The sequence below is a fragment of the Astatotilapia calliptera genome, chromosome 22 (assembly GCF_964374335.1).
Source record: "Astatotilapia calliptera chromosome 22, fAstCal68.1, whole genome shotgun sequence".
Lineage (NCBI taxonomy): Eukaryota > Metazoa > Chordata > Actinopteri > Cichliformes > Cichlidae > Astatotilapia > Astatotilapia calliptera.
Window position 1 is genome coordinate 8,457,688 of NC_137442.1, and position 27,511 is coordinate 8,485,198.

Sequence of the window (27,511 nt, forward strand, 5' to 3'; positions counted from 1 at the left end):
TGACGAGCTTTGACTAAAATGTTCAGTTAATTCAGCAGTGAGAGGGATTTTTTTTCTTCCCTTTTTTGGATGACTTGCTGTAGGCCTGCAGCATACTAGTCATGAATAATTTTATTAGATAGTTAAGTAATGGAATGACTTAATTAATAATGCCGAAAATAAACCCTGTCTGCACACTGCTCCACAGTTAGAGACTCTTTAACTCTGACTCAGGGGCTGCATGTTCTCACATTTTAGACAGTGGGAAAAAAGTTATTTGGTATACAGAATCCACTCACTTTTAAATTATTATAAAAATTACCTGTTTGTTATTTCTAATTTAATTTTATTTTTAATCCTGGTTACTAAAGTAACATTGGAGTCGTGATTTTTGCCTCATATCAGTGCTCAATTCAGCTCAAACTGGTTTCTTGACAATGAATTTGATGTACTCGAATAGCGTCCACAGTCACCAGATCTCAATCCAGTACAAGCACCTTTGAGATGTGATGGAACATGAGGATCACATCATGGATGCGCAGCCAGATCTGAAGTAACTTTATGACGCTATCATGTCAGTGTGGCTCCAAATCTCTGAGGAATCTTTCCAGTACCTTGTTGAATCTGTGCCATCACAAATTAAAAGAGTTCAGAAGGGAAAACAGGGTCCAAGCCAAGGTGTACCTAATAAAGTGTCCGTGACTGTGGAATTTCTGCATTTTGCATAATGTGGCTTAAATTCAATCATCACTAAAATATTTTCTTTTTCTATATTTCATGTGAGGGAGCCAATTAAGACAAGTTGAGTGGTCAAAGGTGTCATATTGATATTTAAAGTGTTTTGATTGATTCTCGACGTCGGCTCAGGAACATAAAGGCGTAAATTAAACAAGTAAAGATGAAAAGGCAGCGAAATGTTCTTTTAATGTTATTAGAAAAGCTTGAATGGTCATGAAAAGTAGGAACATTTCCTGTATCGGTTTGAAAGCCCTCTAACATTTGCTGGAATGTCGTGGAAAACTCGGGCTGGTTTCAAGAAGAACAGTAGGCTACGTAAACGTATCTGTGTCTTTAGAAAGACAGAGGACAACGGTCGTACAGGTGAGAAATGGGGAGAGAGACAAAGACAGGTTCAAGGAGAGCAGTGAGATTATTGAATATGTAACGTCTGATGTCACACAGGCTGATATGGAGGTGAGCCTGGACTTTACGATGATGGATAAAGTCAGCCTAACATTTGATCCCTTCAACATGACATCATACAGAGTCAAGAATAGAGAAAACTTTGAAACTAAGTATTTACAGCGGTTTGAAGCTTTTGGTTGACAGGGCTTATTTGTGCACATTATTTGAAATTTTGACCATCTTTTGTATGAGAATCCATCATATATAGACAGAAAATAAGGAAGCTCATAATAGATCCACTTTACAGCAAAAAAACATTGAACTAAACATTCGTATCCATCTTGGCCCTTTTCTTGTTTTTAAACTCTGTTATACTCACAACCTCTAAACAAGCAGACAAACAGCTACCTTATCCTTCAAAAGATATATTAAAAAAACCCACAACATGACCCAGAGAGGGCAAAGTGCATGTTGATGGTGCCGAAGCAGAGTAATGGCAGCTTTTCAGGCAATCCTTTTATCAGCACTCTTACTTTCTCCTTTCGAAGAAAAGGTAATGGATTAGATGTCAAGAGAGGAGACATGTTCAAAGAGGCTTGTAAGTGACGAGAGAGGGAGCAGAAAAGATAGAAGTGACTTGGTGCTGTGTTAAGGAGACGAGATGTGGGTATAGAAAAAGTATATAGATGACAGAGAATATGTCCAAAACAAGTGGGTGGAAATGATTATTCCGATACAAGGACACCAAAAACCTTGAGTTCAGTCATTTATAGTGATGCATAGGCGTACAAAACTGGATTATTTTAAACTTCAGCTGACTGAGTTCCAACACAGATAAACAAAAAAGATCAACACTGAGCAAAGAAGATTGGGAAAATGAAATGGAAGATTTGGCAACCCTCCTCCTGCCTTGTTAGTTTCTTTGTTGACAACAAAAGGTGATAATGAACAACTCTTAGTTTCTCACATCTACACCAAATATGGAGCAGGTCTGTTGGTTTGATGCTGCATAGTTGGAACAATTTAATTGCTCAGGCTTTGGCAATAATCAGCGTATGTTGTTTATGATGGCTGTTATAGATGAAAAGGTTGGTACAGAGATGTTTGCGCATCAATTACATGATTTCGCTCATGCTAATCTTGCTTTTTTGTTTCATTTAAACATGTTTATTGTTATTTGGTAGTTCTAAGAGTTGCTTACAGGAAAGAATATTTTAATTTAATTGTTATGATAATAAAACACTTACACCTCATGTTTTAGAAACTGCAGCTTGAGAAAAATCATGCGGTTCTAATCGTAATTAAATTAAGGACAAAGTGGGGTTAAAGGGAATAGTCGAAAACCTCACCTTCAAGATCTTCTTCCAGTGCACCTCTGGACTTTTAGATCGCTGCCTGGAAGTCTTGTTCTGTCCCTTTTACATTTATGCCTCTGTGATGCAGACTGGATCTCCTTCAGCTTGTCAAACTAATGATTCTTTAACTTGATTTTCAGTTTTGGAAATTAGGTAAAATGTCTTGGAGGCAAATTTGTTGATATTTTGTGGATCTGATTGAACTCCACCAGCCATTATAGACAGCTCTGCATTGACAGTCTCATTGTGGGGGATAGATTCACAGTGTACATCACTGTAAATGACTCGCATAACCCTGGACTTAGTTCTCAACTTCAGGCTTAAAAAGCAGGCTTCAAATGAAAACTTCTGGTCGTGGGTGTGTACCCAACCCTCATTATTAGAGATGGTCCCCCACTTGAAATTGTGCTCATTTTGAAGCAAAAGCTATTTTTTATCTTCTGTTTAAGTTTATAAAAGTCTAAAGTTAGAACAGCACCAAGAAAAAAATAAATACAAACACTATACAGGCAAAAGTGTGAGGCTTCAAATTTTTTATTATTAACAGTACTAGGGAAAATATAACAGTATGACATCGTTAAAACTAACTCTCTGAAGCATTTGTTTGTGGTAGCTAGATGTCAGGTGCCAAGGAGTCAGTTTACTGGAAAGGAGAGATGAAAAAATTATGTTCTGCTTCATATATTTTCATTCATTTCTTTGTACTTTAATCTTTACTTTTGTGTAAATATCGGATCATTTAATTTTTTCCAGTCAGTCAAACAGATTAATTACATGGTTGAATGAGGTCCGTAATGAATGAAACTCCCAACAATTCATTTGAAACGTGGCGAGAGACACCAAGTACACTATGCTTGTTTGTAAGCTCAACTCAGAATTATTAAGAGTGTTGTATGTTTTTCAAGTGAAGTCTTTAATATTAAATGTAACTAGCAAGTGTAGCTTCAAATTTAGTGGATTAAAAACTGCATTATTTCTCGCCCACAGCGAGGGGAGATAAAATAGATGCAGGAAAGAAAGTGAAGATAAAATAATAAAATAAAATAATTTGGTTGGAAACAAAATGATCTGCATGAAATGATGAGAGAGATAGAAGAGCACAGATAGAGGACTGTTAGGGATTCAGAAGGGCAGAGCATGAGTAAGGAGGAAGTGAGAGCACCTGTGAAGAGGATGAAGAGTGGAAAGGTGATTGGTGCTGATGAGGTTGGGGGATGTCTAATTGAGAGGGCAGTGGAGCTTTTAACCTGATTGTTATACCATGATGCTATGGGGAAGAAGCTATTGTTATAGGGTGAAATGGAGGCAGATGATGGGCTGTGGTGATCCCTGAAGAAGACAAAGAAGTTAGAAAGACAAGAGCGAGTTTATCAACCTTTTTTTGGGTTGCATTCAAAATCATAGCAAGATAGCAAGGGCGAGATTTACTAAAGGGAACCAATAAGTATGTGTGTGCAGTCCCCAAATAGTGCTGATAGGTGTGAATTACAAAACTTGCATGGTTTTCTAAACTCATGCAGTCAGTTCATTTCAATGTGACATGCTCAGTCTGCTAAGAGCTGTGCAAACCACAGAGTAAGACATGATATTCAGCTGCAGGTGATTACTAATAGGACAGGCGTGGCTTGTTTATTTTAATCAGAAAAGCATAAAAATGTCTTTCATACACGTGCATGTTAAATGTAGGCCTGGCAAAGAGAATCATTATAATGGAAACGACCTTCAGTAGCTGACAGGTGCCGATGTAGGACTGTAAACAGTGCAGCAATATGTGTCTGTAGCATTCTTGTTTTGAGACGACCCCTGAAGGGATACAACAAACTGGAAATGCCTTATTTACAAATGTTTTTTTTCTATATTCTGCGAGTTTTCTAAGCTAGATTTCTATAATTTAAAAAATTGATCTACAAATTTGTGTGTGTGTGTGTGTGTGTGTGTGTGTGTGTGTGTGTGTGTGTGTGTGTGTGTGTGTGTGTGTGTGTGTGTGTGCGTGCAATTAGCAGTACTTTGCTGCTTGTCAATTTGAAATGGTATGAAGTGGTATTATTCCTTAACACTGGTTAAGGATGTTCTCTGCATATAAAAGTTATGTAAGTAGTAGGAGGAGAGATCAGAGGGAGACTCTCGACCTTGGAAATAGATTCGTTTAAGGATAGGAGGTTAACCTTAACCTCAACCTCATTTGTCAAACCAGAGACAAAACATACATCAAAGTGAAGGAGTCAGGCTTTTGACAATATTTAGCATTTTTCCCTCTGATTTTATTTGACCTGTCGAGGCCGCCTGTACTTTCAGAAATCAAACGTTTTCCTGAGCACGCTGAAAGTATTTTAAAGCATCAAACCTTCTTATATTTCTGAACCAGGACCACTCAGCTGCTCTTAAATGTCCCACCATCCAGGTTCAGTACTAGAGGGCTTTTACTGTTTTAGCTCCTGTGCTCAGTAACTCTAATGCCCATTACCGTCAGGTCAGCTTTGCCTGTCCCATATTTTAAAAAATATTTTTAAGAACCTGCCTTTATAGACTTATATTTCTTTCCTCGTCTTTTGCAGAGCATGTGGTTTCTGTAAAGACTTTTGAGGTGCTGTTTTAAGAAGCGCTCTAAAAAGACCTGCGATAAACAATGATCAGTTTGACTAGAAGCAGTATTTCCTTTAGTTTTCTCACTTTTATTCATATTTTGCCAAACTAATGTGGTGATAGCCACAAAATTAAATTGGATGTGGGTAATTTCTTAGTTTTCTCAGTAAGTGAAATGAGGCGGGCTGTGTGAGTGATCAGGTTGCTGTACTTTGCTGCTTTTTAAATACCTGGCAGCTGCATTACAGAAAAGTGGAAACCTTTCACCTGAGGTAACAGACAAAACAGGATAAAAGCTGCAGCCTGAAAGAAAATATTGCGTAAATCTCCTGTTGGATCAGCAACAGATGAAAAGGAGTCAAAGGGACTTTATTTTAGAAATAAAGTCTTGAAAACACCATTCAAGGACAAGGCTGCAAACAGATTTATGACGGGATTGTTTGTGCCATTTATGATTATGTTCTCAGAAGCCAAAGTCATTTTATCAAGCATCTGTGAACTTTTAGAGGAGAATCTAAAGAACAACATGATGCCTGCTGCTCATCTATTCTCCAACAAGGCTTTTAACAAACATTGCCTCTTTATGACTTACACTTTATTCAGAGTACATCTGTTCTGAGCATTACTGCCGATGCTGGTTACGCTCCCCGTGACGACTCGTGTTATGTTTCATTATAGCATACCACACAGCACAGGCGTCGTCATAGCTGAAGGAAAGGAAAGATTTGATGTGTGCTGAGTCAGAGGCAGCAGAAAGTTGGCTCGTGGGGAATGGTGAGAACAGGCTGGAGCGGAAACGTGGTCGTCATGGTTGTGAAAAAAGCCTTCAAAGAAAGCAGTTCGGTGCCTCAGCTTCCTCATATTACCATAATGTACATTACGCTCTAATTATAATTGACTCCTTTTACTTGTTGCGTAAATACTCTAATTGAAATTGAAAAATAAATCTGGATCTGTATTAAAATACGCTATTAGTGCTAATGGATAATCATTTGATTTATGTGGCAGGCTCTTTCATTCGAGTAAGAGCAGCGCTTCATTGATAAAAGCTTGTATTAGCATAGCAATACTGAGGCATTGAAGAAATCATGAGTCAGCATCTGGCTTGAAACCATATCAAAGCTGCTAGCTTGGCAAGTGAACGTTGCACTAAATTTAAGTGAATTACTTTATTGCATTTTATTGTCACTGGAAAACAAATGCTTCCAACATAGAAGGAGTAACGCTCGTAGAATCCAGGCTTAAAGAAGTCGGTTCCTTTGGTTACAAGCAGGGAGGAACAGACACGGATGTAAAAGTGAGAATGGGCAAACCAAGAGCTGCATTCTTACAGCTGGAGAACATCTGGAACTCAATAATTCCACTGTGGAATCAGTGTTTCTCTACAGTGCAAAATTTTGGAGGGTATGTAAAGATAAGATACATACCTTTATCAACAGCTGCCTAAGGAAAATTTTAACCTTCTAGGACCTGGGTCCACATATGTGGACATCACATTTTGGGTTGTCTAGACCAAAATACTAAATTTTGCTCTATAAGGGCCTGATATCCACTTGTTCTTATTTTTCTCAGAAAGAAAAATCAGGTAAAAAAACAAAACGTAATTCTTTGTTTTTACATTCATCAGGTTCCAAACAGCCCAAATAGCAAAGAGAAATTAAAAATGCATGCCATGAAAGAGTTTGGGTCTTAGGAGGTTAAAGATCTACTGGCATAACAACATCTTCAGTTAAGACTAGGGGGGAAAAGTGAAGCAACTATCTGTAGAAGAAGAGATAAGAAGATGGAGATGGATAAGAGATACGGTGAGGAAACCAGGCCACTGGACCACCAGATGTGGTTTTGTGGAATCTGCAAGGGAGGAGGAGCAAAAGAAGCAGGCCAAAGATTACACTGCAAAGAGATAAATATGAGGCCTGTTTTACGGATGACAGTCGCAAGAATGTCGCTGTAATTTAGTTCTTCCTCCATCATTTATGATAAATATGGTAAAATTCTTTCCTTCATGTGATCCATTTATATAAAATCACTCTGAGGCTGTTGAGGGTAGCTGTTCTGTTAAAACACTACACATACAGAGGACAGAAAACTATGTTTTCTGTGTTGATTCTCCAAAGCCACATACTGGTTTATACTCTTACTTTGTAATTTTAGGGGCAATAGGGTAATTTGGCAAAATTGAACTGTAACACAGGAGTGTGGACTTCTGTGCAACTGATTCTGTCTTGTTAATTATAACTTGTTATTTAAAGAGGCTCCTTTTGAATTTCTGCTAGATCATGATGTTAAAATAATGCCAAAAACATCTGCTTTTATAAGTAAAGAATCTAATAAGGGATGCATACAGTCATGTGAAAACTCTTAACAGCTCTGTAATAAACTGAGTGTGCCCCACTGTTCAGTAGTTAGGGCTGCTAAAGGGAGTCAGTTAGTGCTTCTACTACCTTAAAGTAATTGTTCCTGTAAGCTTTGTTGATGAGGAATTTTGGTCCACTCTTCTTTACAACATTGCTTCAGTTCATTGAGGTTTTCGGAGTCACGGTTCAGCCACAGCAGTTGCATGGACGCCAGCCAGTTCAGCGGCTTCATTCTTTTGTTTTTTAGCCATCATGGTGTGAATTTGCTGTTGTGCTTGAGCTCATTGTCATGTTGCATGACCCATTTTAGACCAAATTATATCTTTTCTATTTTATTAATCTAAACGATTATAGAATACTTATGTATATCTGTCCATATATACTCTGTCTCCTCCTTAACAGGTGGATCAGTCTAAACAAAAAACAATGATGGACAGCAATTATTAAAATCTATATGTTTTTAAAAAGATTTATTATTTTAAAAAATTGCCCATCTATCAATAGCCCACTAGTTCATTATAAAAAATGGTCGTTCAAAACTTTCTGTTGATCCACCAGTTGATTCATTTACATTTTTTGTTTGTGGCCGATGTTTTGTCCCAATATAGCAGAACGTAACATGCAAAACAACTTTTTTGTTGTAGTATAATTTAGTTTTCCTGTTAATAATGCAAAAGTTGAAGGGTTTTTTGTTGTTGTTGCATAAACTAAACGTTGAAATAATTAGAAAATAAATAGATGCTTGTTTGGTTTACTCATCTCACTTGAAATTTGTAGGTTTTAATAATTCAATACATTAAAATTCAGCATACGAATTGCCTTAATAGCTTCGCTGTGAGCTCATTCCTGGTCATCCCCACTTGCGCTATGATGATCCATTTATTTTAATGGTCTCCTATCTGCAGTTGACTGAATATTCAAAAGTAATTTCCTTCAATGTCTGCACTCTATCAGATCTTTTATGTATGACTCAGAGACAGCTGGCTCAGGACGATCATTAACTTCAGCACCACACATTTCTTTCCCCTTTGAATTCAGATCCCATTTACTTTTGGCAGCAGACGACCGAGGACGTCACGCTGTGTGTGCGCATGCCCGAGGGTATCACCAAAGAGGGGGTGCAGTTCAGGCTGACGGCAGACAACATGACCATTGGAGTTCAGGGTTTCCCTCCACTGCTGGAAGGCCAGCTGTTTGCATCTGTAGACCCCGAGGCCAGCGCCTGGATCATCAAAAATGACAAAAGGTTTGCAGTCTGAAATGTGGAGTGTTGATGAAGTTGGATTATTTTTTTTCTTCATTATATTTTGGAGTTGAAATCGTAGGATAAAAACAGTACCGTAACACGGCGCTATTTCCATCGTTGTTCCTCTGCTCGCCATTTCCCCGCCTCTCTACAACATATTAGTTAACTTCTGTTCACTTCACCATCATTCAATTAAAAACTGCCACAGACTCATGAAGGTGTCACTTGGCAATGAAAAATGTTAGAATACGTACATGCTCTAATAAAAATAAAATGATAAGTAATACAATATATAGTGGCATCAATACTTTTTCCCACCTCTGCAGTAGATTACAGAAATATCTCACATACTATATATAAACCTGCACACAATAAATCTCTGCACAGTCGTCATCTTCATGAATGAAATATTGAATGTGTACAAGATTAATGCAGCACTCTGGGGATTTGAGAAGCCTGAAACATGTTATGAGTTTGGATGTTGAGTCAGAAACTCTAACCATCCGGGGATCGGTGAATTAAGAATTAATGAATTAAGCTTTTAAAAATTGATTGATTTAATTTTTTTTGCTTTAGAAAGAAAGAATTAAATTCCTTAAATTGTTCCTGCCACTTATTTAATATTAAACGTGTTAATGGTGTTTTAAATCAAATGTGTTTATGTGCCAATACAAACATCAGAGAGAGAGAGGCAGCATTTCATTGGTGAATTTTGTCTTGAGAGTCAATATATTTATAAACATTATTAACAGGATTGATTCATTATAGGTTTTTATAGTTGGCGCCTCAGCACGTGTATATGCTTTTAAAGCACACTAATACCATATGCTTACCAACTACTTTATTAGGTATACCTGTTCAACTGCTCATTAATGCAAATGTCTTATCAGCCAATCAAATGACAGCACTCATTACATTTAGGCTTGCAGAAATCGTCAAGACGATTTACTGAAGTTGAAACTGAGCATCAGGGTGGGGAAGAAAGGTGAGTTAAGTGACTTTGAGCAGGGCATGGTGCCAGAGGGGCTTGCCTGCATATTTCACACACTGCTGAGATGGGTTTTTGCTGCACGACCATTTCCAGGGTTTACAGAGAATAGTGTGCAAAATAAAAAATAGCCAGTGAGCAGCAGTGCTCTGGGAGAAAATGCCTTATTTATGCCAGAGGTCAGAGGGAAATGGCTAATCTGCCTCAAGTTGACAGGAAAGCAACAGTAACTCATATAACTGCTCGTTACAACCAAAGTGTGCAGAGAACATGGAGGAACTGACAGCGCATTGCGCCTTGAAGCAGATGGGCTACAACAGCAGAAGACCACACCAGGTGCCACAACTGTCTCATAAGAACAAAGAACTGAGGCTACATTTCACATTGACTCACCAAAATTTTATAGAAGACAATTTTTTTAATGCTAGGGTCAGGCCCAGCATGCATATTATATATTGTGATTTTAGCTATTGGTGGAGAATATGCTTAATCTACTGAGCAGCATGGTGTAGCACAGCGGTCCCCAACCTTTTTTGCGCCATGGACCGGTTTAATGTGAGACAATATTTTCACAGATTGGCCTTTAAGGTGTCGCGGATAATTACAACAAAATAAAATGATACGACCAAGACAAAAACTGTGGTGTTTTGTAAATATAATAATGAACATGAATTCACTGGGTAATTGTGTAAATTTATTAGCAGCGTCCATTGAGAGTAACATCCTCCTCTCTGCCCCTTAATATTCTCTGGTCGCTATGGTAACGCGTAAATATTTCTTTCAAAATAAGACACACAACTACAACACGGGAAAAGATCCAACGATAAAAACCCTGAAAACCATAAATTTCACACCCAAGCCTCAACTCGGCGCAGCTCTGATGACATCAACATGTTTACGGAAGCGGTTGTGGGATTTATCGGGAAACTAGCGGACGACACAGCAGAAAGAACTATCATCCGAACGTTTCCCAACCAGAAGCCGTGGGTGGATAAAAACATCCGCGACGCTCTGAGATCACGCACCGCTGCCTACAATGAAGGGCTTGTCTCCGGTAATATGGACCTATACAACGCTGCGTCCTACAACGTGCGCAGCGCGGTCCGAAAGGCAAAGCGGAGCTACGGGGAAAAACTAGAGTCACAGCTACGACAGTGCGACTCTAGGAGCCTGTGGAAAGGACTGCGGACTATAACGGAATATAAACGACCAGCTTCTTCAATGATGAATGCAGATGCTTCACTGGCTGATGAGCTGAACACGTTTTATGCTCGCTTCGACGCCGCAGCAATTAAAACAACAAACGGCTGTGCGCGCTCGGAGTGCACCAGTGAAGAAAATGCATTCGTCATCACAGAGCAGGAGGGTGAACACCAGGAAGGCAGCAGGACCAGATGCAATCCCTGGCCGGGTCCTTAGAGCCTGCGCTGATCAACTAGCACCGGTGTTCACGGAGATCTTCAACCTCTCCCTGGCCCAAGCTGTGGTTCCCACGTGCTTCAAACGGTCCATTATTGTCCCTGTTCCAAAGAAACAACAGCCCGCTTGCCACAATGACTACCGTCCAGTAGCACTGACTTCAATTGTGATGAAGTGTTTTGAAAGACTGATGAGAGATCACATCACTTCTTCACTTCCTCCCACCATCGACTCACTTCAGTTTGCTTACCGGACTAATCGTTCCACAGACGATGCCATATCTCACCTGCTCCACACATCCCTGAGTCACCTGGACACTGGCAGAGGGAATTATGTTAGGATGCTGTTCGTGGACTACAGTTCAGCATTCAACACAATAATTCCCTCTAAGCTTTTCACCAAGTTGACGGATCTAGGACTCAGCTCATCACTGTGTCAGTGGATCCTCAACTTCCTCACAGACAGACCCCAATCAGTGAGGGTAGGAAAACAAGTCTCCCCCTCCATCTCACTCAGCACTGGAGTGCCTCAGGGCTGTGTTTTAAGCCCCCTGCTGTACTCACTGTACACTTATGACTGTGTAGCCACATCCGACACCACCTCCATTGTCAAGTTTGCTGACGACACTGCTGTTGTGGGCCTGATCTCCGACAACATCGAGACGGCCTACCTGGAGGAGATTAGGAACCTGGAGACCTGGTGCCAGGAGAATAACCTCCTCCTAAACATCAGCAAGACTAAGGAGCTGATCGTGGACTTCACTACAAAGCAGGCGAGGAATTACAAACCCCTCATCATCAGTGGCACGCCAGTGGAGAGAGTGGACAGTTTCCGATACCTGGGTGTCCACATCACTCAGGATCTGTCATGGTCCTGTCACATCAACACCCTGGTTAAGAAAGCCCGTCAGCGTCTCTTCTTCCTCAGAAGACTTAGAGACTTCCATCTGCCACTGAAGGTGCTCAAGAACTTCTACTCCTGCACCATCGAGAGCGTCCTGACGTCAAACATCTGCACCTGGTTTGGGAACAGCACCAAGCAGGACAGACGAGATCTGCAAAGGGTGGTGCGCTCGGCAGAACGCATCATTCAATCAGAGCTCCCTGACCTGCTGTCCATCTACACCAAGCGGTGCAAGTCCAAAGCTAGGAAGATTATGATGGACCTCTCCCATCCCAACAATGGACTCTTCTCACTGTTGAGGTCTGGGAAGCGCTTCCGCTCCCTTAAGGCCAAAACAGAGAGAATGAAGAGGAGCTTCTTCCCCCAGGCTATTCGGGGCCTGAACCAGGTGTAGGACTGGACTCTCCCAACACATCACTATAAGACTGGACTCTCACACACGTCACCACACGCACCACCACACATTTCCTATAATCCTATAATTCCTATAATTTATAATCCTTATCTTTATAATCTCTTCTGCTATTTGCACATTCTTTACTGTAAATTCCTAAGTTAATTTGTAAATTTTTGTAGTAAATTGTAAATATTGTAAAACTTTTCTTCTGTCATTTAATGGTCGGGCATTGTACAGCTACAAGCATTTCACCCCCATGTCATACTGTGTATGGTTGTGTGTGTGTGACAAATAAAATTTGAATTTGAATTTGAATTTGAACTCTCGCGGTCTGGTACCAAAGCGGTCTGTGGCCTGGGAGTTGGGGACCGCTGGTGTAGTACACAATAAAGAAATTCAGGACTGGAAAAGTTATTTGTCATGATGATGTCTGGAAACATAATATATTTTGTTTATTATGGTTATAAGTCTCAATTCAGTGTATGATGTTTCATTTTTGCGCTATTTTATATATATTTTAAAGAAGAATAAGATGTTAAATGTTATGAAACCAACTGAAACTTTCAGTGTTACATAAGTTCAGTCTGCTTTGAAGGCTACAAGTGAACAGATGAAACCAAAGAGAAAAACTCCCTTTGTCATAAACTGCTCTGCAGTATCATAATGTGACACCAGCATAGATGAGTGAAATGTACAGTAATGCAATTTTCTTCTTTCTCACACTTCTGGGGTTGCCATTGGCCCAAAAGCACCACTTTGAGATCCTGGGGTATAACATATATAACAAATGTAACATAAACATGATCTAATCCATGTATTGCATAGAAAATTGTCTTTCAGTTGCTTTTTGGGCTTTATTTTCAGTTTTCTTTATACAACACTGAATCACATTATGTGGGATTTTTTTGACAGTGTTTAGCAGACTCACTGAGTGTTATTATATCTTCGGTGACCCCGCTAGCTGTGCTTTCAGGGTCAGTAGCTCCTGCTTATGTGTTTCAAGGCAAATTGAATTAAATTGAATTGAAATTGCTTCTAGGTAATGAGCCTGGCTTTGAGTTATTCAAGAATATTTATTTATTAATAAATTGGGGCCGCTGGGAAAGAGGCACCTTGAATTGGACAAACTTCTGCATGCAGACCTGTAAGCAGAGCTTTCACAAAAGTGTCGGATAAGGAAAGCAGGACTAAACTCAGGCAGGAAGTAGTGAAACGCTGACACTCACTTAAAATATTCTTGGTCAGTGAAGACCTGGGGCCAAGCCTTCCAATCTCTCTTGCGGCAAAATATTCTTCCACCCGCGTGTTACTGTTTGAGTTATGACTGACAGTAAAAAAAGAAAAGAAAAGAAAAGTGACTCCTATCAGTGCAGGAGTACACGATGTCCACATGTTGTCTAGTTTCCCAATTGTCATCCTCAACAAGCGAGCTGGATCACATTTGTTATCTTGAAGCCACAAAAGGCTTTACGGAGCTTTTCTCAGAAATCAGACTTCCCATCCATCCATCCATCTTCATCCGCTTTATCCGAGGCCGGATCGCGGGGGCAGCAGCTTAAGCAAAGAGGCCCAGACCTCCCTCTCCCCAGCCACCTCCTCCAGCTTATCCGGGGGAACACCAAGGCGTTCCCAGGCCAGCCGAGAGATATAATCTCTCCAGCATGTCCTGGGTCTGCCCCGGGGCCTCCTCCCGGTGGGACATGCCCGGAACACCTCACCCAGGAGGCGCCCAGGGGGCATCCTTGTCAGATGCCCGAACCACCTCAGCTGGCTCCTTTCGATGTGGAGGAGCAGCGGCTCTACTCTGAGCCCCTCCCGGATGGCCGAACTTCTCACCCTATCTCAAAGGGAGAGGCCAGCCACCCTTCGGAGGAAGCTCATTTCCACCGCTTGTATCTGCGATCTCGTTCTTTCAGTCACTACCCACAGCTCGTGGCCATAGGTGAGGGTAGGGGCGTAGATCGACCGGTAAATTGAGAGCTTCGCTTTTACACTCAGCTCCCTCTTCACCACGACGGACTGGTGCAGCGTCTGCATTACTGCAGCTGCAGCCCCAATCCGTCTGTCGATCTCCGGCTCCCTTCTCCCATCACTCGCGAACAAGACCCCGAGATACTTGAACTCCTCCACTTGGGGCAGGAACTCATCCTTGACCCGGAGTGGGCACTCCACCCTTTTCCGGCTGAGAACCATGGTCTCAGATTTGGAGGTGCTGATCCTCATTCCCGTTCCCGTTTAAATTAAACTAATTTAAACTTGACTAAGGGTATTGTAACATCTTCCGTCCATCATTTGACAAACACAAACTTCATCCACTATGATTCAGTCAGTGCTGAATACTTTTCATATAAATTGGCTCTGCTGATCCAGTACTCAATATGAGTTGAGTCACATCCTCTGGTATAAAACCTTTTATTTTTATTACCATCTTTGCTTCCTGTTCCTTCAATACAAGTCCTCCAGTGCTCCATTCAGTGTGAAACCACGTTACACAGTCTATTTCTGATAATCCTTGATAACTTTAAAGGCTCTTGTATCTGAGAGGCAGGGAGTATGAATGCATTTGTCTGTCTGTCTTTGTTGTGACCAGAGAAAAAAAACAAAACTAAATCATGGAGGTGAATGTGAGAAGCTATCATTTTATTTTGTATTCTCTAAGCCTGATTATCTCTCAGAGATACATTTTACCATCAGTGTCACTTTCTTTTATTCTGTGTGTGTGAGGTTGGGATGAAGTTCATATCCGGAAGTTCTTCTGAGCTCGGAATATCTTACAGAAATCGCACCTCTGTCGGCAGTGCTGACTGTTGTCCGTAACAGTTTATGGTAGACAACAAAATACACAGTTTATTTGTTTCCTGTTTTAAAAAAATGTGAAATTGTATTTTTGTTTCTTTGCAGACTGAATTTTAATTATTGTATTTAATGCAAATACCTGAAAACACCCCCCCAATTGTTCTTCCATTGTTTCGATTGAACATTTTCTCAGTACTAGTGTGTTATACGCTTCATAGACAGACAGCTGAGCACCATTTTTCTTCCATGTGCCCTGAAGTGAATTAAGAAGCTGCCTTTTTTGTCTCTTTTATATCTTCTCATTGTTGCCCAAATATAGACTGATTTCATAACGTTCAGCAATACAATAGAGTAAGAATGAGACCGGAGTCTGAAGGCCAGAGAGAAGCTGCAGTGTGCGCACACAGATGAACGCTGTAGAAAGTTCACTATTTTTATCAGTAAAATCAGAATAGAGGGAGTGATGTCATTCAGAAAACCGAGGCAGATCTCTTCATGAGGTACATTGTGCTATATTACGCTTGGATTCAGTGAGTGAGCAATGATAAAGTGGACCATGGTTAGCAATATCTTACTGAAACCTAGGTCTCTTATATACAGAAAGCATTTAGTTTGCAGGCTTTTCATGTATTGTTGGTAGAAGGCAAATTGTTGTTGGTCCACACTTTTGAGTTATGCGGACATTCATGGGTTTTCTTGTTTTGATTATCTTTGCATTATAGTTCTGTATTGTTGAGATTCTGGTCTTTTGTTTTCTTTATGTTCTGGTTGTCTGTGCGTTAAATTACTGGGACGTTGTTTATACCCTTTTTGCATCCCCATTCTCTTCCCTCTGCGTCCATGTTTTGCCTTCTGTCTCTGGTTTCTGCCTTGCCTGCCTCACAGCAGAACCTATCAGATTAAAATTAACCTTCACTTGGCTGAGGTGACAGCAGTGGTGACATCAGCTGTGAGCAGAAGGTCTTCTTGCTTTTCAACTAAACAGCTTCAAACTTGTCTTTAGAGATGCTTGTATCCATGTGCAGCCCCCTGCTGGCTGTACCCAGGCAGTGCAAGTCTTTGGGCCGTGCATTGGGATAATTTTGTTAACACAAAGTTTCATGTTGCCTTTGCTGTCCTTGAGCGTGGGGCCATTTGCCAAAAGTAATGTCATGGCTGCTTTGGTGTAGTGTCAGATTGTATGACACCTCCTGACTTTCTATAACGTGGTGCGCACAGCAAGACCATTGTGGAGGCAGTATGCCAGCACAGGGATGCACATAGGTGGTCCACAGGTGCGCATTCGCTGTCAAAATAAAAGACGGGCACCAGATAAGAAGTTGCAAGTTTGCGTACATAAGATTTTCTGGAGGGGGATAGACATTTGTTTAGAACTCTTAAAGATGTCGAAGAAGCTACTTTAAGCAATTACTTTGGCCTGCCTGGCCTGCATTTGTATAGCGCTTTTCTAGTCCATAGGACCCCAAAGCGCTTTACACTACATTCAGTCATCCACCCATTCACACACACATTCACACACTGGCGATAGCAAGCTACATTGTAGCCACAGCTGCCCTGGGACGCACTTTGGTGTTCCTCCACCTCCAAAGAAATGTCAGAAGGAGTCTGAACCGCAAAAAGAAGTGCCTATTCTCGGAAAAGTGGTTGCAGGAGGTGAGCTGGCTTCAAACAGATGATGACCGCACAGAGATGTGGTGCAGAATATGCCACAAAATCCCACTCTAGCGGACAAAAACAGTGCCTTTTATATGTACGCAAACGCACGTTGCAACTTCTTATCTGCTGCACGCCTCGAATGCGCACCTGCGGACCACTTATGTGCACCCCGGTGCCAGCAGTTCGGCCTCTCTATGACATATCGCCCCGGGATCATCCCCAAATGACGCAGTGAGAGATAACTGCAACAAGAGGAAAACATTTTACTGAAAACCATTAGACTGCAGAAGGAGAATAAATGGTTATAGGCCCAGTCTGGGAAACCGTAATCACAGCTTCCCCACCCGCCACCCCTCTGTAGTCAAATGACTGAAAGTTTATTTAGATAAAACTCTTATTTTGTAAACTCTGCTGTCAGTTGGCCTTTTATATTGCTGCTCACAAAGTGGGCTGTAACAACTGACTGTAACAGATTCAATTTATTTGAATCAGTCAGCTAAACTTATGTGAATGTCATAATATCGCATGCTTACAGCCTAATTGCCAGCTTCTGTTACTTCACTGTCTCTGATATATTTAATTAACATTGCATAATGTTGCTGCTGACTGAAAACGATTTGGTTGACATGCTCATTGAACTGATGATCATCACTGTGTTTTGACACTGTTAAGCTGCATGTTGTGAAATGTGAAACTTTACAATCACTCTGTGCACCATTTATACCAGTGACCGGCGGTAATTTCATTACAAGGAAACACGATTACACACCAACGTAGTTCATTATGCTGCATTTGCTTAAAAGAAAAAAGCACGTAGTACTTTGCAGTGACTGTGGAGCCTCGGTGCTGTGAAAAAGCATTTGCCCCCTTCATTATTATTATTATTATTATTATTATTATTATTATTTCATATTTTTCATACTTTAGAAAAATGTAAATATTAGGCAGAGATAAATGGTAAATGGACTGATTCCTATATAGCACTTTTCTACTCTCCCGGAGTACTCAAAGCGCCCTATACAACATACCACATTCACCCAATCATCGATTAGGGTTTAGGATTAGGGTTAGTATCTTGCCCAAGGATACTTGACATGCAGACTGGAGGAGCCAGGGATAGAACCACAAACCTCCGACCAGTAGATGATCTGCTCTACCTCCTGAGCTACAGCCACCCCAGATAACACAAGTAAATATAAAATGCAGTTTTGAAAAGAGCCATCCGTCTATTATCGCCCGCAGGGTATCACAGGGCTAACACATAGAGACCGACAACCATTCACACCTATGGGCAATTTAGAATGATCAGTTAACCTCAACCCACGCATGTGCATGTCACTGGACTGTGGGAGGAAGCCGGAGTACCCAGAGAGAACCAACGCAAATATGGGGAGAACATGCAAACTCCATACAGAAAGGCTCCGGCCAGGTGGTGAAGTCGAACTCAGGACCTTCTTGCTGTTAGGCAACAGTGCTAATCACCGCTCCACGATGCTGCCCGATTTTTAAATAATAATTTCCTTTATTAAGGTGTTTATTATAGATTTTAAGTGTAAATGGACAAAATTGAAACCGAAATGTTTATTTTATTCTTAGTAATAAATAAGTATGCAGAAACAATTTGTGCTGCATTTGATTTTAATACATTAGCTGCTAGAGTTACAAGCTTTTTGTTTGAATTTGATAGTAAACATTTAAGCTTTGTCAAACATATTGGAGAAGTGGCCCAGCTATTGTTTATTATTGATCCTGATCAATCTGCCACTCATTTTCTATCTAGTCTTGTCAAAAGTTTGAAATAAATCTCTAAAATATTCAGCTTGAAATCGTGTAAGAAAAGTAGCAAATGAGAGCAGCCGGACAACTCACCCAAAGCTGGAAATTCCCACCACATGAATTAAATTGCATTAATTGAGTTCCTGGATTAATTATTTCAAAAAACTCAAAATACACCTCAAACTAAGGCTTTATGATGTTGCAGTTATTTTGATTTATTGTAAATTTAGTCTTAATTTCAGTCATTCCATTGAAAGGACAGAGACGATCTTTTTACGAGAAGTAATACTGCAGCTTCTTAATGATATTAGGATAGGAGTTGGTAACATTCCAGTTTTTCTCCTTGATGTATTCTGTAGCACAGCCTCAGACACTTCTTGCTTCAGAGAAAGACGATTCATGTCAAAACTGTTTCTGCCCGTCTCAATCTTTCCAAGCCTTTCTATGACCTTTGTCATCATCACTGGAAATTAGCCTATTAAGCTGCTACTGATTGGATGTTTACTCATTGATTGCATCATTTTCATCCAAAGTACTATAAATACTCTGCAGGCTCTCAGATAGTTTCTTAAATTGTGGAAGAAGAACTTGCAGCTTAAACCATCTTGTGTAATTTAGAAAATCGCTTAGTGAGCTTTCTGAAGCTGCCTGTTTGCACATTATGTGCTTAAATGTAATGCTATTTCATCGACAGCCCTTTTGCTAATGAGTAATACATGTATGATTTGTAATTTTGTATTCTCCGACTCTGTCCCCAGCCTGGAGGTGACCCTGCAGAAGCGTGGTGAGGGGCCCATGTGGCCGGAGCTGGTGATGGGCGACAAGAGAGGGGAGTATGTGATGAGTGATGAGCAGGCCGCCCTCATTCATGAAAGACTGACTCACCTTACCTCTGAAGACTTGGTGAGGCTCACTCTTCACATTACACTGATTAAATCCAGTGCTAAATATAATGAGAAACATCTTTTATCTGTACAACCAATATTCTAATTTAGAATATTGGGATGGGGCAGGGTTAGGGTTAGGGGGGGGATGGGGCTAGTCATTTAGAATTTCTAAATGACTAGCCCCATCCTGTCCAGTTTCTGTATATTTTTATTATGTATATTTTTAATGACAGCAAATTAAAATTAAAGACGGGAGTGGTGGTATGAAACACATACATATGAAAATGAATGAATGAACTGAAGAAGCTTCTCTGATGAGAGGTGAAACATCCTCAAAAAATGTAAAGAAGTCCAGTCATTTTTCTTTCCAAGCTCCTTAGAATACAAAGTATGAAAGAAACTTTGTATTTTTATATACTTTTAATTCAAAGTTGACATTGCAGAATTGCATTGAAGTAAAACAAAATCCCTCCATCCCACGAGCAAGAAGAATTAGACTTAAAATATCTGTGACATAGAGCTTATTGGATATGATGTTATTAAAGAGCCATAGATTTATTAAGCTGCTGGAAATATTCTTTAGAGATCTTGGTTCATGTTGACATGGGTATACCACAGGCCAACAGGCACCATGATGAAGATTCAGCCAAATACCTTTCAGAAGTTAAAACAGGCGCTGAAAAGCCAGTTGGCAGGAATAAGATCCAAACTATCAGTACATGCACACTATTGGTCATCAGAAACCCAGCTGGAGTAATACTGATGTTAAGACAGGAAAATTCCTCACAATGCCTGGACGTCTCCAGTGTTGAGTGAGTGAGTGTTAGAGATGATTTACCATCCACAGGTGGAGGAGGTGGGTGACATGAAATGGTAAATGGCCTGTATTTATATAGCGCTTTACTAGTCCCTAAGGACCCCAAAGCGCTTTACATATCCAGTCATCCACCCATTCACACACCCATTCACACACTGGTGATGGCAAGCTACATTGTAGCCACAGCCACCCTGGGGCGCACTGACAGAGGCGAGGCTGCCAGACACTGGCGCCACCGGGCCCTCTGACCACCACCAGTAGGCAACGGGTGAAGTGTCTTGCCCAAGGACACAACGACCGAGACTGTCCAAGCTGGGGCTCGAACCGGCAACCTTCCGATTACAAGGCGAACTCCCAACTCTTGAGCCCCGATCGAACATTCTACCAGTGGCTAGAAAAGGCCAGGTTAAAAGACAGCAAAGAGGCTCCAATCATGGCAGCACATTTACCAGATCCATAGAGGCAGAAGTTTACCACAGCTAGCATGATCCAAGATGGAGGCTGTGCAAAATGTAATTATTAATTACATTATTATATTTTAGGCATTAAAAATATAATTTCAACTGAAGAGTTTGCATGTACTATACTGGCAGATTACAGAAATACAAAAATGGTTTTACTGCTATACTATATGATTGAAATATAAAGATATTATAGGTTTTTTTAAACCATCGTAATGGTAAAAGTGGAGTTTCATGACAACTTAAACTTATTCAAGGATAACTGGGAAGTTATCAATGAGATGTGTTTTTTTTAATGTTCCTGATAAGTAAGTTATTCCTCATGTTACAACAATACTCCTGTAAACATCAATTTCCTTTAAAGCTGTCTTTTTCTCTGATTTGTCACACTGCCACATATTATATACTTGTGTTTTATATATATAGTGCATACGTATTAAAATAGATGGGTAGAGAGGGTTTCTTGGTATAGAAGGTGTGGGAAAATCTTTAAGCAGTTTATATTCACCCGACCCTCTGTGTGGTTAAATCACTCAGCAGTATGTGTTTGAAATATTGGCTTTGCTTTCTTTGGAGGTTTTCTCATGACCTCTCTTACATTTCTTCTTTCTTTTAACATCCCCTCCTCCCCTAAGGTCTCCCATCTCTGCTCCCTTCCTCTTCAGCTGCTCTGAGCCCTCTTCCTCTGGACGACTTGTACACATCGTAGCTCTCTAGTTTTCAAGAGTCGCTCACAGTTGCCTGTTCATCAGCATTTTTAGGCAGCTCCTCTCTAATCCTCGCCCTTCGTTAGTATCGTCTGGGTCCACTTGAGACTCTTGGTGCTAGCTCTGCCTTTTACATGTTAATAAATGCAAAGCAAGTGTAACCATGGCCTCTGTCTTGCTTTCTTTTTTTGTCCAGAATGGAAACCCTGACAGGGACAAGCCCCCTTGTAACTCTCAGGAGCTGGAGGACTGCGATGGGTTTCCTGAAGACAGCTTTAGCCTCACACACTTTGATGAGCAGTCACTCAAGCCCACTCAGGTGGTGAGTATCCTTTCTCTTCTTCACCGGTAAACACTTTGAGTCTCCAGCTCTTCAATTCTGAGCCCTCAGATTTAACATTTCCAGACAGCTGTCACCTCTGTCCATCCGTTATTTCCTTCAAGCACACTGTTAGCTACCTGATGCTTTGTGTGAGCATGTTTGTATTCAGCGTCTGCCCCGGTGAATGAGCTGTTGTTGGCATTGCCCTTTAACAAGGCACTTGATCAGAGAGCACCACAAAGGCCCACTGAAGAAGAACAGGCACACCTACTTCATCACTCATCCTCGTGATATGAATAGTAAGAAGGTGAAACGTTGTACCTGATGGCTATTCTTATAAACCTGTGTGTGCACAATATATTCATCAAGGAGCAACATGGCTCCACGTTGGGTGGTCAAGTGGTTAGAGGCACTGTGCATCGCTGACAAATGGATCTGATCTCATGTGCTGCATCAAAGTGCAGATTTGCTTTCTGATGTCTGAGATCTTTGCTTTCATTTTCCTGTCATTTTTTTCTGGTTGTTTCAGGGGATTTTATATTGTTGTTCAGATCACAGCTGAGTCATATATTGACTTTTTCCTTTTGTATGGACAACGATGTGGACTTGTCACCAGAGAGATTGATGGTATCTGTCCACTGAATATAAAACACTTTGGATCACTAGGGCGCCTTTTGTCAAAACCCAGACAGTCTTTAGGGAGAATCAATTTTAGCATTAGCATTTTGAGCAAAAAGCCAGACTGGATGTATAATGTTAGTTACAAGAATTACACTTTCATATAATCACCAAGCTGCAAAATGCAGTCTCGCTGTTGGCTGTACTTAAGCGCACTGAGTTAAAGGCTAAAATCTGTATACTTAGCAGGTGCAGTGTTTACCATGCTCACTGTGGTATGTTGATGTGTTGACTAATTAGCACTTAGTACCAATTTAGGGAGCGAGCATATGGGACCCACATAGGAAAATGCATATTAGTAAGGCGTTTTTTAAGGATAATGGTGTATGCCAGAAAAGTCTTTCTTTTCTTGCTGTCTCATGTTTTTTAACCTTGAGTGAGGCAGCTGCTATGTGTCTTCATATCAGTTCTATTTGGAAAGTTAGAAAGTGTGATTGTGTATATAATAGTTAAACAAAAGAGATGAAATTCTTTTCATTTATCTATAGAAAGCTTGAAGTATGGAGTGCTTTGAGTGCTCAGGCAGAGTAGAAGGTAAGAAAGATCCAGTCCATTTAAAATTTGAAGTGTAAAACAAACCAGAAACCAAATGTTGATCTTAAAATTAAAAGTTGAGCCTCGCTGACCGCAGTCATCATATTTTGAAATGCACAGTTTTTACTTTGAAAGTGAACGGTCACCCTTCACAGTTTGCATCGCATTTTTGAAGTTCACCAGCACTCTGAGAGTAGATGGAGACTAGATGTTTCTAGATGAGTCGATGTCTTTCATGCAAACTATTGTCATCCGTGGGAATCTGCTAGCAACCAAAACAATTGTAAGGAGGTTTTCGGTGCAGGACTACATCCTTTTTAGGACTAATTTCGCCTCGGGACTACCAGCAACCAGTTGCAAATCAGTCACATGGGTCACCGAGTTTTGTGGCTACTTTTTATCCTTTTTAAACATTTGTAACATTTGTTACATTTTAAACAAATGTAACAAATAAGTGACTTTTTATTTCCTCTCACACCAAACAAGCAAAAATACAAAGTGTTAAATAATGTTTTTACTGCACTCTTCCAACAGAAGGTTTGTAAAGCTGCACACTGAAATATCATCCCTATATTATTTGCATTTTTTTTTGCTTCTTGAATGCGTTCAGTTTGCATGACGAGAAATTAGCAACTTTGTCTTTGTTGTCCATTATTCGCCCCAAGGTGAAAAACGGACGTCACAGTTTGCAGTTTCTTTAGAACAACATCTATTTTAGTTGATTCACAGTTGATAAGGAAAGAAAGGATTTAATGGGTTTTGCATTTGTATTTTAAGGACATGCCAAGTATGCTTTCACATTTATAAAAAAAACTCCAACAACATCCTATTGCACACTCCACTCAATGACGTGTTTGTAAAAGCAGCAGTTTCAACCTCACTTCTGAAGGAGCATAACTGGATGTTTGTCTTCCACCAGCCCGGATACTGTATATAGCCAATTGCAAAAGCTCTATTCATGTGTGAATATTAGACCACAGTACATCCGCCACTGATGTTCCCTTTTCACTTTTCTGTGTTTCGTTTGGGCAAAATAATTCCTGTGTTCATAATGAAAAATTCCCCGTCACAAAAACTCTGTAAAATTGAAGCCTTTCATTATTTAATGAAAGCCTAATAACAACTAGTGAGTGTCCAGTACAGTGTTTCTGCTCAGACTGTGATGAAGGGCTAAATAGGAATAAAAGCCCTTTAATGTTTCTCCCTTCATTTACTCTGCAAATAGTACAACCAGGCAACCTGCAGCTCTTAAATAAGTTTGATTGTAGTTGTTTCTGTTCCATCAGTCTTTTGAAGGAAGGCTAAATCTGTGTGTTTGTGTGTGTGTGTGTGTGTACATGGATGCGTGAGCGTGTCTGTGTACAGGATTTCATCCAGGAAGCCTTACTTTTCCATTCTTTGGCTCCGTACCTCATTTTATCCACCTTAATGCTTCAGCCGCCTGCCTGCCCACTAGGATACCTGACCTTTTTCAGAAAGCCTTTTAGCTTAAAATTTGGGCTCCTCCTATTAATTTGCCACCTTTGACTGTGTGTTTGTCTGCGGTTCTGATCCCACCTGAAAAAGATGAAGAATGGTTTTTGTGTGCTTTCCTCAGATGGAGGCTGAGTCACATCTACTTTGGACACCTGTAATGGATTTTGCAGCCGTGCTTATCTCAGCATCATGTAAGCTGTGCAGCAGGATCAGAAAGTATTTTATGATATCATTTGTTACCATAAAATGATAATTGGATTGAAACGTTTTCAGACATTTAAGTTATAAGATATATTTGAATGTTCTGAGAATGGGTGTTTTGCTTTTTCTTGTGAAAAAGTTTTCTGTTTGTTGATGGCAGTCTGTCAGCGCTTCGTCTGTTCAGAGCTCTTCTACGCTCTTTGTTGCTGTTAAATTTGCCAGCAATTTCCTGCTTGGATGAGGTAGAGTTATTACGAACAGTCCGACCTTTGAATGTCATACTGTTATGACTTTATGTCTGGAAGGGAACTCAGTTTAACCCTGTTGGGGTTAGTATAAGATTGCTAAAATGTTCAGAAACGAGCAAATTTCTGCAAATTTCTATATGTTAACATCCTGGCCATGACTGCCTGTGAACCCTTCCTAATGCAGTCAACATCACAGTCACTAAGTGCAAATATGGGCTTTTAAGGAGCGACAGAAGCCAGTTCTCATTAGAAAGCGAGTGCACTGCATTTATGATGAGACAAAACAATGATGACATTGTGAAACAGACTACCGCACTGTTATTTATTATATTTTATCTTGGTTCCTCAGCTATTACATCAAAGGCAACTTAAATTTAATAATTTTAAGCAAATTCTGCCAGAACCGTTATGACTTATAATTTACAAACAATAAATAAATAATTAAAGTAGAGAGCTGTCTTATCTAAGACACAATGGGAAATTCACATTGTTCTGACCTTCTAATCCTTTCATTTAGACTGGTACTGGTCGTGCAGTTTAATTTATAATTTGTTAGACTTGTAAAAATTCTTTCTTCCAAACACTATCACATTTTTTATTTGTTACAAATTCAGCAAATATCTTCAGCTGATTCCAAGTATTGAACTTGTATATAGTAGGTGTTCACTGGAATAGTTTACAAAGACACCTTCACAACATCTAATCAAGTTAGGAACACTCTCAGAAAGACAGGTGTGTCATTCTCAAGGTTTACAATCAAGATTGGACGACTGTGTACCTTGTATTTTCGTGTATTTCATTACAGCAACGAGGAAATCACTGTGAAACAGCTACAAAACTTAACTTTTTTTTATTTCAATTGGCCCGAGAGGCAGTGTAGAGGTGCTTAATTTCAGTGTGAAGATACAAATGTGGTGTGAAGCTGGCATCTGTTCAGGTGTTGCATTGTCGACCAGGACAGGTGTGATTCTACAAACTAGTCATCTGACAATTGCAGAGCACAAAGAGCTTCCCTGAACTGCAGTTTGTTTTTGGGGGGGTTTGATCAATGGGTATTACAACACAAACACGCACAATCACTGGGAGAGACATCCCAGCCTCCTCAGGTGGAGGTAGAGTCACACATTTATGATATGCAATTTCCTAAAAAAAGGCTTTGATTTTACACTCTGGTTATAACTGAAGGTCATATTTGACTGCCCTTTGGTGCAGCTGGCTCCCTTGCTGTCAAACAAAACACTTGGATGGTTTTTAAAAGATAAAATTGAGCGTCTCGGGCTGATTAGAGTGTAAGTAAACAACGCTTTGTCCTCTCTCTGTAAAGGCGAGTGAGCAGCAGCCTTCTAAGAGCGTGACGGCAGCAGTGATGAGAGGGAGTTGGCATTTCAGCTGTTATAACAGACATCTGGCCCCTGCATACAGATGCATTTTTTCCCCTTTTCTGCAATACCAAGTTCCCACTTCCTGTCATCATCTATAAACCATTTGATTAAAAATAAAACAGCTTTTACTGACAGGTTTTTTTTGCTTTTTTTGAAAATGTTAGCAGGTATGAGTAATTATTAAGTACTTTTCTATACAGGCTTCAGTGGCAGTACCTTGCATTGTGCATATATTATGCAACCGCTATATAATATACCTAAAAATGTCTTAACTCACAGACTGGCTTATTTACGCAGCTTTTTAACCATGTCATGGTCTTTCTCTTGACGTTAAAAGCAGTGATTGAGCACTGAGATACAGATCAAAGGTCTCTGAACTGGATGTTTTCAACCTTAAGAATAACCAAAACTTGGGAGAGCAATTAAATTAAAGCTAAAATTACATATTTTGATTGCCTATGTTTAGGGTTGATGTCATCACGGTGACAATTGAGACCTCAAAGGGTTAAGGAAGCAGCAGTATGTGTGAGGAAAAAGGCTTGGATTGGTTTCTGGATGAAATCTCTGACAGAACCAACCACAGGGTGGGTGGCTGTCGACTATTTGGAGTGAAAAGAGAGCAGAATGAATAGATGAGTATTGTGCAATGACAAACCCACACTGGGCAGGTTGTAGGCGCGAGTGACTGCAGAACAAAAACATGTTGCTCTGCATCCAAAAGATACAGTACCTGCACTACCTCTATGTACAGTTATGGTTCAGGTAAAAAAGAACAAAGAGGAAAAAGTATGAGGTGCTGTAAAGAGAAGACCAAATGTTAATGCCAAATAGTGCTTCCACCAACATGTTCTAATCCTGGTACATAATATAATGTGATGTTTTCAGATGCCACCTGCATCTCCCCAGTATGCATAAGGTTTCCTTTGGGATCAGTGCCTTTGATGCACTGGCATCAGCGGTATTTGCTTATAAGAGATAACATTTTAGTCTTAAGTAGCATGTATATCGAGCAGGAGACCGTGGTTTGCTTTTTTGCTTCTTTTTCATTTGTTTTGTTTCACACTAAATGTAGGCAATAAATACTTGGATCATGATTTGGAGTAAAATCATCTCTCTTGATGGGAAGTTGGGATTGACAGTCAAGAATTGGGAGTGACACAAAAGGAGGCCTGCTGTGTAACTGAGTTATGCTTGCAGATGTGACAAAAATGGCATTTG

General features: G+C 40.3%; 1 protein-coding gene across 1 annotated transcript in view; it reads left to right on the plus strand.

Moving 5' to 3' along the window:
- nudcd1 (NudC domain containing 1) overlaps positions 1–27,511 on the plus strand; it is a 56,444-nt gene that overhangs the window by 13,040 nt on the left and 15,893 nt on the right. The window contains exons 6-8 of the mRNA XM_026156004.2: positions 8,438–8,645; positions 19,339–19,483; positions 21,649–21,774. Coding sequence (XP_026011789.1) covers positions 8,438–8,645; positions 19,339–19,483; positions 21,649–21,774 — 479 coding nt within the window. The remainder of the gene's footprint in view (positions 1–8,437; positions 8,646–19,338; positions 19,484–21,648; positions 21,775–27,511) is intronic.